Raw genomic sequence first — 12,477 nt, 5'->3', positions numbered from 1 at the left:
CACCATTTTGTGTTTTGGGTATTTCAGACAGTTTTTCTAAATTAAAATTATTTTCGAAAATTTATTCCATCAATCAACTTACCGAAGATACTTAATCGATAAAAAAAAGTGTCAAGATACCGTTTTTTATATTTGTATGGAACTTTCCTGCACTGCTGCCAAAGTGTATACATTTTTGTTTGGACTAATGATTCAAAAAGACTTTTGGTTAAAAGAAAGTACTCACCAAAAATAATAATTAATTCACAGAAATTGATAATTCTTGGAATAATCGTTCTTCTTGAATACACAAAACCTTTTTTCAAAGAAACTTTACGAGCATTTATATAAATGTTGATAACAATGTATTTTTGCAAATCTTTTCTACAAAATTAATAAATTGTAAATGCCATTTCCTGCTTTCTAATAATAATTAATGTTATTCTAAAAATAAAAAGTTTTTTTATTTTTAGTTTGTAAAATCTATAGAGCATGATGATGAAAAATCCCAATCATTAGAAAAATTAGAGGTTTGGATTGGAAACAGATAAAAAGGCTTCGTTTTCAACTTACTTACTTTGTACTCAAGATATTTGAAAGCTTTCTTGAGGAACTCAAACTTTGAACCAAATGTATGCGTTCCAAAAGTATGTTGATACCAACGTTAGCCTAAAAAAAACATTGTAATTTGGTTTAAAAACATTCCGGAAAATTCCTTCTGGTCTCGGGAGAAAACCGGGAAAAAACCGGGAAATTGAAAATCGAAATCTGGTGGCCACCCTGAATTAACTGAATGCGATTCAGTAATCATCACTTTTGCTGAAGTTCGGTAATGAACAAAAACATTGCTTAAAAATCAGTAACTGCATATCTGTCAAACTGAAATGTCACTTATGATTCACGCAGAAAAATAAGGCATATTTGAATCAACAAAACGTTTTGTTGATTTGAAAATCATATTTTTTGTTGAATCAACGCTAAACGTCAAAGCAGCTTTTTCAAAACAACAAAAGACTTTTGAGGAATCGAGAAAATCAAGGTTTGTTTCAACGCAAAATCGGCGTTGATTATATTCAACAAAAATTTTGTTGATTCAAACCTCGTACAGGCTGATTCTACAAAACTTTTTTCTGCGTGTTATTGTTTGGATGCTGCCGAGAGAAAGTCCTCTTTCAAACATGTTGTGTTTTTAAATTATGTATTGTGATCTTTAGAAACCTTGGTAAGAAAAATGTTAATGACCGATTCTTCGGCTCCTTTTCAAAAAAATTCCAAGTTTTTTTCAGCGTTTTGGCTGTAGTTGCAAAATAAAAGAAGAAACCCCCCAATGTTATTACATATTTGGAAAGATAATTGATTTTCCTACAAAGAAATATCATGCCGAGTTAACCATATAGTACCTGTGCTTCTCCTGAAATAAAAATGTAGCGTGACGGGACAACATCGTAAAACTGGACTTTTAAAAGGCACACTACAAAAATCGCTACAGTTTTGCCAGTTTGAATTTTAAAAACTTTTGCTCTTCTACACATTATCACAAATTAAAAAACGAATCTTTTGCTCCTTGAACTGAAAGAATTGGATGAAATTTGAGTTTTTGCCAGCCATTTCTTTTCGTGACGGGACAACGTAAGGAGCAGATTTATGAAAAAACTCCTCTCTCGTACAATGGCTTGCAGACCACTTTTGGTCAATGTTCTTGGCTTTGAGGGTAAGAAAACGCATTTAAAGCACATTGTAATTATTGCATCAAAATAAAAATGATTTTTTCATATTAAAAATCATATTGAAAATTGAAAAAAGTGACATTTTGGTGTAGCTTCGCTAAGAATCGGTCTAATAACAAATGCCTCGATGCTAACCACTTATTTAGGTTTTGGACGATTCATGAAATAAATGTATAAATAACAGTACTGGAAACATTTTCAATGACAAGCAAAATCAAATTTTGATAACTCAAATACCAGCAACGATGACTGAATCTTCAGCTAATGATCTGTCAAACTGCTTCAAGAAAATTACTGAATTTTCAGCAAAATAATTTGACGTTTCTTTTGCTGAAATTTCAGTTGTTTTGACAACCGTTTTACTGAAATTTCAGTAAATCATCTGTCAAAGTGGTAAATATCAGTTAACTGAGAATTCAGTAAAAATTTGACGAATTTACAGAATTTAAAGAATTTAAAGAATTTAAAGAATTTAAAGAATTTAAAGAATTTAAAGAATTTAAAGAATTTAAAGAATTTAAAGAATTTAAAGAATTTAAAGAATTAAAAGAATTTAAAGAATTTAAAGAATTTAAAGAATTTAAAGAATTTAAAGAATTTAAAGAATTTAAAGAATTTAAAGAATTTAAAGAATTTCAAGAATTTCAAGAATTTCAAGAATTTAAAGAATTTAAAGGAATTAAAGAATTCAAAGAATTTAAAGAATTAAAAGAATTTAAAGAATTTAAAGAATTTAAAGAATTTAAAGAATTTAAAGAATTTAAAGAATTTAAAGAATTTAAAGAATTTCAAGAATTTAAAGAATTTAAAGAATTTAAAGAATTTAAAAAATTTAAAGAATTTAAAGAATTTAAAGAATTTAAAGAATTTAAAGAATTTAAAGAATTTAAAGAATTTAAAGAATTTAAAGAATTTAAAGAATTTAAAGAATTTAAAGAATTAAAAGAATTTAAAGAATTTAAAGAATTTAAAGAATTTAAAGAATTTAAAGAATTTAAAGAATTTAAAGAATTTAAAGAATTTAAAGAATTTCAAGAATTTCAAGAATTTCAAGAATTTAAAGAATTTAAAGGAATTAAAGAATTCAAAGAATTTAAAGAATTTAAAGAATTTAAAGAATTTAAAGAATTTAAAGAATTTAAAGAATTTAAAGAATTTAAAGAATTTAAAGAATTTAAAGAATTTCAAGAATTTAAAGAATTTAAAGAATTTAAAGAATTTAAAAAATTTAAAGAATTTAAAGAATTTAAAGAATTTAAAGAATTTAAAGAATTTAAAGAATTTAAAGAATTTAAAGAATTCAAAGAATTTAAAGAATTTAAAGAATTCAAAGAATTTAAAGAATTTAAAGAATTTAAAGAATTTAAGGAATTTAAAGAATTTAAAGAATTTAAAGAATTTACAGAATTTAAAGAATTTAAAGAATTTAAAGAATTTAAAGAATTTAAAGAATTTAAAGAATTTTAAGAATTTAAAGGATTTATAGAATTTAAAAAATTTATAGAATTTAAAGAATTTAAAGAATTTAAAGAATTTAAAGATTTTGAAGAATTTAAAGAATTTAAAGAATTTAAAGAATTTAAAGAATTTAAAGAATTTAAAGAATTTAAAGAATTTAAAGAATTTAAAGAATTTAAAGAATTTAAAGAATTTAAAGAATTTAAAGAATTTAAAGAATTTAAAGAATTTAAAGAATTTAAAGAATTTAAAGAATTTAAAGAATTTAAAGAATTTAAAGAATTCAAAGAATTTTAAAAATTTAAAGAATTTAAAGAATTTAAAGAATTTAAAGAATTTAAAGAATTTAAAGAATTTAAAGAATTTAAAGAATTTAAAGAATTTAAAGAATTTAAAGAATTTAAAGAATTTAAAGAATTTAAAGAATTTAAAGAATTTAAAGAATTTAAAGAATTTAAAGAATTTAAAGAATTTAAAGAATTTAAAGAATTTAAAGAATTTAAAGAATTTAAAGAATTTAAAGAATTTAAAGAATTTAAAGAATTTAAGGAATTTAAAGAATTTAAAGAATTTAAAGAATTTACAGAATTTAAAGAATTTAAAGAATTTAAAGAATTTAAAGAATTTAAAGAATTTAAAGAATTTAAAGAATTTAAAGAATTTAAAGAATTTAAAGAATTTAAAGAATTTGAAGAATTTAAAGAATTTCAAGAATTTAAAGAATTTCAAGAATTTCAAGAATTTAAAGAATTTAAAGAATTTAAAGAATTTAAAGAATTTAAAGAATTTAAAGAATTTAAAGAATTTAAAGAATTTAAAGAATTTAAAGAATTTGAAGAATTTAAAGAATTTCAAGAATTTCAAGAATTTCAAGAATTTCAAGAATTTCAAGAATTTCAAGAATTTCAAGAATTTCAAGAATTTCAAGAATTTCAAGAATTTAAAGAATTTAAAGAATTTAAAGAATTTAAAGAATTTAAAGAATTTAAAGAATTTAAAGAATTTAAAGAATTTAAAGAACTTAAAAAAATTAAAGAATTTAAAGAATTTAAAGAATTTAAGGAATTTAAAGAATTTAAAGAATTTAAAGAATTTAAAGAATTTAAAGAATTTAAAGAATTTAAAGAATTTAAAGAATTTAAAGAATTTAAAGAATTTAAAGAATTTAAAGAATTTAAAGAATTTAAAGAATTTAAAGAATTTGAAGAATTTAAAGAATTTCAAGAATTTAAAGAATTTCAAGAATTTCAAGAATTTCAAGAATTTCAAGAATTTCAAGAATTTCAAGAATTTCAAGAATTTCAAGAATTTAAAGAATTTAAAGAATTTAAAGAATTTAAAGAATTTAAAGAATTTAAAGAATTTAAAGAATTTAAAGAATTTAAAGAATTTAAAGAACTTAAAAAAATTAAAGAATTTAAAGAATTTAAAGAATTTAAAGAATTTAAAGAATTTAAAGAATTTAAAGAATTTAAAGAATTTAAAGAATTTAAAGAATTTAAAGAATTTAAAAAATCTAAAGAATTTAAAGAATCTAAAGAATTTAAAGAACTTAAAATTTTTAAAGAATTTAAAGAATTTAAAGAATTTGAAGAATTTTATGAATTTTATGAATTTTAAGAATTTTAATAATTTTAAGAATTAAAAAAAAAATTAAAGAATTTAAAGAATTTAAAGAATTTAATGAATTTAAAGAATTTAAAGAATTTAAAGAATTTAAAGAATTTAAAGAATTTAAAGAATTTAAAGAATTTAAAGAATTTAAAGAATTTAAAGAATTTAAAGAATTTAAAGAATTTAAAGAATTTAAAGAATTTAAAGAATTTAAAGAATTTAAAGAATTTAAAGAATTTAAAGAATTTAAAGAATTTAAAGAATTTAAAGAATTTAAAGAATTTAAAGAATTCAAAGAATTTAAAGAATTTAGAGAATTTTAAGAATTTTAAGAATTTAAAGAATTGACAGAATTTAATGGTAAAACCAATATGTACCATTGAATTTGAGATTTTAACAAATGTGATTTTTTTTTAATGTGACAAGATAGCTCGACGACAACAACTGCAGCTAAGCTGCTGATGATCAATGGGCTGGCTTCGTGGCTTCTTCCATAAAGAAGTGGGAAGACATTAGCTCGCGTAAATTTCTAACAAAGGCCTACTTGGGTGATTTGAATAATGATAGTTTAAACGAAATCGAGACGTTTCAATTAGCTTTCCACGTCGAGGAGGTGTGCCAAGCCAGAGGAGAGTGGTTCTTCAAAATGAGGATGGCTTGATGGAATTTGGCACAGTATTTAGCTATGTTGATTGCTGAGGGGGTTTCGAAGTTCAAAGCCATCGCCCCGATTTTGATTGTTTCTGCCGTGGTGAAATGCAAACAATGTTGATTAACGGGCTGGTGTATAAAACGGTGGAACGAAATTCGCTTTGTATGCTGATAATAATTACTAACTGAGATGGTTTCATTTTTCAGTTATTGAACTCTTTATTAAGCGATTCTACAAGACTTTCTACGTTCATTTCAAATTTAGAGAAAATATAATTTGCTTTTCAGACAAATCTTTCAACGGATCAATCAATACAACTACTAGAATAACCGACCATGGGTTCCGAGCAGTCCCAGCTGCAGCAGGGCGAGGCTGCCGTCCGGGGCAGTAGCGCCCCCGGAACGCTCCGCTCCGGCAGTTTGCGGACGCAGTCCACGAACGCCACTCCGACACCAACCCGTTCGTCGGCAGCCGGAGCAAAGCTGCACCGCGGCAATACGATCGCCGCCACCGAAATATCCTCCCTCAGTTTGGACGATGGCCCTGGGATGGGTACGGCGGCGGGGCCGTCCTTCTCCACGGGGACACCCTCGTCCGCGTACATCTGTGATTCACGGCCCGTTTCGCCCCCGATGAGCGTCTGCTCGGACTCGGACCTGCCGTACATATCGTACACCGACAAACCGATCGGAGGTGAGTGCTTTTCAACGAGATCATTCTACAGCACCCACATCCTTCTCACTCTCTCGTTCCCGTTCCCCAGACTCACCTAAATTACGTAACAAACAGCAAGCCAAAGGGGGCAAGATCCGCCCCAGCAGTGTCATCGTGGGACGCAGCCACGACGGGTCGTCAGCGGGCATCCGGGGAGGCGTCTCCGGAATTGGCCGACCGCGACCTTCCGCGACGGCCACCCAGCAATCGTCGACGGGCCACAACATCGTGGTGGTAAAGTCCGCCGCAGTCAAAGAGACCGGCATCGAGAAGGATGACGATATCGTCCGGCTGCAGGTAGGTGGATTTCGGAGAGAGACCTTAACGGGGTTTGAAAGTGTTGTTCTGGAACTCCTCACACAGCAATGAATAATTTATCACCTCTTTATTGGGTTCTTACCTCATGCGTTCAATTTGAGTTACTCTCTTCTTTCGGCGCTAATTAATCGTTTGCTATAAACAAGCGTTATTAGTAAGCGGCTCGGAGAATCGAAACAGGGCAGGAACTATGGTTGTTTTGTTGAGAGTTGGAATTAGCAACCGCACCAAATTGGGAAAAGAGGCACTTGTATCGGGACGACCGGCCGACTGGGTATGGTATTGTGTAATAATAACTGCAAATTAGATGGGTGCGTCTCGATTTCTGAGCTGGGTGGGGAGGTCTCCAAACAGATGGGTGAAGATTAGCTGAGAACAGTGAGGCACTTGAAACCGGTACGGGGCGATATAACGATTCCTTAAATGGTGTGAAACGGGGAGATTTGAACGAGTGTTGTTTACAATTGTAATGGAGCCAATTTAGATTGTGATTAATTTCCTTTTCTTGGGCTTCCAAAATCCCAGACTCAGAATATACCTAATGACAATCGAAAAAGTTTGTTAAACCAAGAATTTCGAAAAAAAATCGCGATTTTTATATTTTTTTTGGATGAAACTTTGTGTTGGATACGGGATTAGTGCACATCCCTATCCACAGACACCACTACTTGCCAAGCTCACATGGTGATATTCAACGATCACCATTGTTGATGCACAATAGAGCTATCTAAGGCCGATCCCACACACACTAGCAAACCATTTGTTTTGCTGGCTGGTACAAAATTTAACCTCAATCTTTTTCGTGTACGTACACGCAATACATGCGCACGTAGATAACTCTATGGCAAGTTCAGATGGTTGGGGATTCTCCCGAGTGCACACGTCTTTTAATCTGTTTGTTTCGTTATGTAAATAAATGTAGTTTTAGACTGTTGTATCGTCATTCGTGTTATTTTATTGACCTCCGACGTGCCGATTTACGGATGCAACAGTGGCGACGAGAAGTGGAGGAATTGGCCCGTTTTCGTCGGTGGCCAATTCCAGAAACCCGCGTGTGAGCAAATTCGGAGGGGGAGAAGATGGTGGCGTTCGGCCATGATCCGGATCATCAGCCGCCAGGTACGCGAACACCTGTAGCCGGGCAAGGATATCCGAGGCGCACGAACCATTCCAGCTGTAGAACTGCCTGCCGCCACGGTGGAACATGCATCTTCCACGATTCGCAGCAGAAACAGCACCCAGCCATCTCAACCAAGCTGCAACGTCATCTGCAGGAGTATGGCGTCGACCAGCGATGGCAACACGACCAACAGGAGCAGCACAAGGAACTGCTCGGTGTGGGCCAGTCCGGCTGGTCCGCAAGAGGGCATTTCGCGAAGTTGATTGTCCTTCAGCGAAACCTCCTCCTCATCAGCATCGACAGCAGCAGCAAAAATCGCCATGAATCGACCGTGCCGCAGCAGGTATTCATCGGGTGATTAGAGGTGCTCAAAATGTCCGCAGCGTCTATGGGACATGTTTGACACCTTCAATTTCGGGGCGCTCTCCGGCAACGACAACGGAATGAGTAGCAGAACGGTGGCCGAATCCGTTGTACTCACCAGGCCGGACGCAGTAACGCGATCACAACCGCCAGTGATCTACGAGTGAGGGAAATGGAACGCGCCCTCTTGATCTCATCCTCATGGGAATTGGTTGATCGATGACAACCGTCGTCATCGCCTCGTCGCCTTCAAGTCCGTGAAGATCGCCGCACGGCTCACTTCAACAATTCCGAGGGGAGATGTTGGATACGGGATTAGTGCACATCCCTATCCACAGACACCACTACTTGCCAAGCTCACATGGTGATATTCAACGATCACCATTGTTGATGCACAATGGCAAGTTCAGATGGTTGGGGATTCTCCCGAGTGCACACGTCTTTTAATCTGTTTGTTTCGTTATGTAAATAAATGTAGTTTTAGACTGTTGTATCGTCATTCGTGTTATTTTATTGACCTCCGACGTGCCGATTTACGGATGCAACACTTTGTCTATGCATTTCCTATGAAAAAAGAAGCTATTTTGCATCATTAGTTTTTCCGTACAAGTCAAGTTCAAGTAGGGGAACAGCATCTATTTCCAGCGTGCCTCTAATGTTGCCATATCAGCACTTTGACTTCCAATTACAGCTCATTAAAAGCGTTTTCAACTTAAATCGAGTGATAAATAGCTCAATAAGAAGTCAGCAAGCAAGTTTAGAAAAAAAGCATAAGCATAAGCATAGGTGCCCACCCGCAGTTGCTACTCCGTTATTGACCAGGACCTCCAGAAGTTACATCCACGAGCCGTGGAAGATAAGTGGGAGCTATCTTTCCTCGCTTCGCAACTTCTCAAAGGCCCCTATCATGCTGATCAATACCGGCGCCGGCCACGACCAGTGGTAGGGTCACGGGGAAGTGGATGGGAATGTTAGTCCGATACTTGAGTGATAGAGACCGCCCAATCGACTGCATCTCCGACAAAGTATCACATGAGTTTTGAGGGGTTAGTAGATGGGTATGAGGTCAGGATTCACGAGTGGCAGTGATGTGACCATGAGCATTTTGTTTATCGGTTGAAAATTTTAAATCTTAGGCAGCCGGCTGCGGAAAGATAGATAATTGATCATTTAAAAGTTTTTTTATCGAACGCGTGCCAGCCGAGCAGTAGTGCTATGGGCTGGACTTATCAGTATATTTTTACAATTTAGATAACGCGAGCAAATTTCAAAAATAGTAAATAAATGACGCTTTACTCTTCATAAAATCGATCGATGCGAGTTGAATAAATTTTACGATCATTTACGATGAAAATTATCGCGAAAAACAGGACTGCGCGTCCCCTGAAGCACTGCACTTATGATGTCCAATAAGTTATAATAACCAATCACCCCATGCACACAAACAGCGACATAAAAGAAATGAAAATGAGCATGCAAAAACAGGACAGCGCGTCCGCGTGGTCAGCGCACTAATGATGCCATTATTTAATTATAATAACCACTCACCCAAGCACACAAACAGCGACATAAAAAAAATGAAAATGAGCATGCAAAAACAAGACAGCGCGTCCGCGTGGTCAGCGCACTAATCTCAATAAGAAGTCAGCAAGCAAGTTTCTATCAAAAGTTTAGCAAAATTAAATTTTAAAAAGTGAAAATCAGCTAATTGGATGGAGTTAGGAGCGAGTGCTTACCTGTCAAACATACGAGAATTTCCCTTATAGGTTTTTTTAATGAAAAATATCGAAAATATTTTTAAAAAATTATCAATTGTAACGTTTTTATGTTATGACTACTTTTAGACATAAATTTTCGATTTATTTTTGTTTTTTTATGAATTTAAAAAAATGCTTCTTGTAAAAAGGCACCAAGGGTCCTGATTTTCGGTTCAATGAACAGAAACCACTCACTCATCGCCTATCCATTCGTCGCCATTCGAAATGTTATTCAAATACATCGTGAATTTTTTTGCCTACTCCGTCGCTCGACAGCGAAGAGCCATAGAGTTATCTAAACCCGCTCTCACGCACACTAGCACACCATTTGTTTTGCTGTCGGGTACAAAATTTAACCTCAATCTTTTTCGTGTACGTAAAAATGATAACATTGATTTTAGGCAACCCAAATCAATGAGTATATAGGGTACGTTATCCATTAGTGGACCCCTTTCCTATAGTGGACCCTTTGAAGGGTTTTTGATGAAAAATTCAATAAAATCACAATTTCACTCGTGTTGTTGTCTACAAATATTTTATGTGGCATGTTCTGCATCATTTTAACCCTTTCAAGCCTGAATTTTGAAAAAAATATTTTTTGAGTTAATTATGGGAAAATGATTCTTATGACCATACGAAAATTATAGGCTACTTAAGAAAAATTTCATTTTTGGGTCATATATGACCCATCAGGCCTGAAAGGGTTAAACAATGTTGACTGACATTGAATTGTCCTTTTCACCAAAATAAGTGTTTTGAGTTCGATATCTGAAATCAGCCATGGCCACTAGCATTTTCACAACAAAACTGCATTTATATTTTATGATTGAATTAACTAACCAATCATTTTTTGACTGATTATTAAGCTTCAGCACGTCGAAATAATGTAAGTTTAAGGAACTTTATTAAACAACAGCCAAGAACTGCTCATTTTCGAGCAAAAAAGAGGGGGACCAATATAGGACAACGAAAATCCAAACTTTTCCAAAAGTGAACCCCTGTTAATTTAACCTTCATAAATGAAGAAAACTGTGTATATAAGCAAACTTTTCTCTTAAACCTACAATAAATGCTTGTTGTAATCAATCTTAACGCATATTTTTTTTCAATTATGAGTATAAATATAGCTGTTTTTATGTAATATGTACCAAACATGCTGAAGCCGAAAGAATTTATAACTAATCAAAACTATAGTTAATTGTACTTAACTGAAGCACCATAATTGCAGTTACATAATGATATTTTATTATAATAATCAATAACAAAACTTTATTTAAATAAACATGCGCGATTTTATCAGCAACTGTAAACAAATCTACTGTTTAGTTTCGGTCAACCATTTATGTAATAAATATGGAAAAATTTGCATCAAAATTACTTTTTTAAAATTATTTTTATGTTTACAGTGGTTTTTGAAACGTTTTCTCTAATCTTTTTCGGAAATTAATGTGTTTTAATGTCTGTTGGGTTTTTTTGTTGTTTAAAGCCAAATTCGTTAACAAAACATATTTGTTTATGATGGAAAATCCATCTTTTATTCATTATATGTATCATTAGACATACACCTTGCATCAAAACATCCAATTTCGGTTAAATTTGGTATAAAAATTTCAGTTTGCCTATAGTGGACCCGGGTCCACAATCGGATTATGGACCCGGGTCCACTATAGGAAAAGGGGGTCCATAACAGGCAAATAAAAAACTTTTTTTCAAATGGCTATTTTTCTGCTCAAAAACAAATAGCAGCGATAACAGATAGTCAAAATTGTTCAAAAGACTTCAGATTTCATTGTGTTGTACAAAGAGTTATGAAAAAGTGCTTAAAAAATTGAAAATTTGTGAAAAATGTGCTTCGGCTCTACTAGGGGGTCCACTAATGGTTAAAATACCCTATATAACGCAGCGCATCACAGAAAAAAAAAATCAGTTCAGAGTGATCGGTGACGTTCGGCCTGCCTGAGCCGTTCGAAGACTGAGCCGATCAGAGAGAGAAGGAGAGTAGAAAAGAGAGTGTTCGAGAGCGAATGGTTTCAAAGTGACAAACAGTAGGAATTCATGAGGGCAGTATCGCGTCGCCTGCTATTTGTGCTCGCGAATGGAGTGGTTGATTTTGAGCAATCAGGACCCTTGAAAGGCACCCCTGAAAAATAATAGTTTGAATAGCTGAGAAATTTTACTACAATTCCTCTCTAGAACTTCAAAATCGGGCGAATAGTTTCTGAGAGACAGCCTCACAAAAAAACTCAAATCGATGAAAATGATTGCTGAGCAATTCTCTCTGAAATCGGCCGATTTCGACCAATTTTATTTTTTGTATCTTTTTATTTGGCTCAAACTTTGTGGTAGCCTTCCCTATGAACAAAGAAGCTACCTATTTTGTGTCATTGGTTCATCTATACAAGTCTCCATACAATTTTGGCTGCTGCCCATACAAAAATGGTACGTAATATTTAAACAGCTGTATCTTTAGAGTGAATTTTCTGATAAATTTGGTGTCTTTGGCAAAGTTGTAGGTATTGTTGAGAAGTATTGAGAAAAAATAGGTACACGGATTTTTTGCCGATTTTTTTCACATAACGAAATTTCCCAAAATGAATTTTTGAAAAATAGTGATTTTTGGAAAAAATCGAAATCATATACAAAAAAAATTTACCTCAATCTTTTATGTAAAATTAAATTTGCAATTGATAAATACCTTACAGATTCAAAATCATTCAATACTACCCCCTTTTGAAATGTTAGTCTTGTTTAAAAAAAATTCAAAATATTGTTTTC

The 12,477-nt window shown here is 32.7% G+C and overlaps 1 protein-coding gene across 1 annotated transcript in view; it reads left to right on the top strand.

The window, feature by feature from the left end:
- Window positions 1-12,477, top strand: part of LOC6048478 (BLOC-1-related complex subunit 5) — a 46,794-nt gene that overhangs the window by 5,185 nt on the left and 29,132 nt on the right. Inside the window, exons 2-3 of the mRNA XM_038255156.1 lie at window positions 5,718-6,123; window positions 6,194-6,441. Coding sequence (XP_038111084.1) covers window positions 5,766-6,123; window positions 6,194-6,441 — 606 coding nt within the window. The 5' untranslated portion in view covers window positions 5,718-5,765. The remainder of the gene's footprint in view (window positions 1-5,717; window positions 6,124-6,193; window positions 6,442-12,477) is intronic.

This window comes from Culex quinquefasciatus, chromosome 1, assembly GCF_015732765.1.
Source record: "Culex quinquefasciatus strain JHB chromosome 1, VPISU_Cqui_1.0_pri_paternal, whole genome shotgun sequence".
In the NCBI taxonomy this organism is placed as follows: domain Eukaryota; kingdom Metazoa; phylum Arthropoda; class Insecta; order Diptera; family Culicidae; genus Culex; species Culex quinquefasciatus.
The sequence above is the reverse complement of the archived record's forward strand: the minus strand, read 5'-3'. Positions and strand labels throughout refer to the sequence as shown.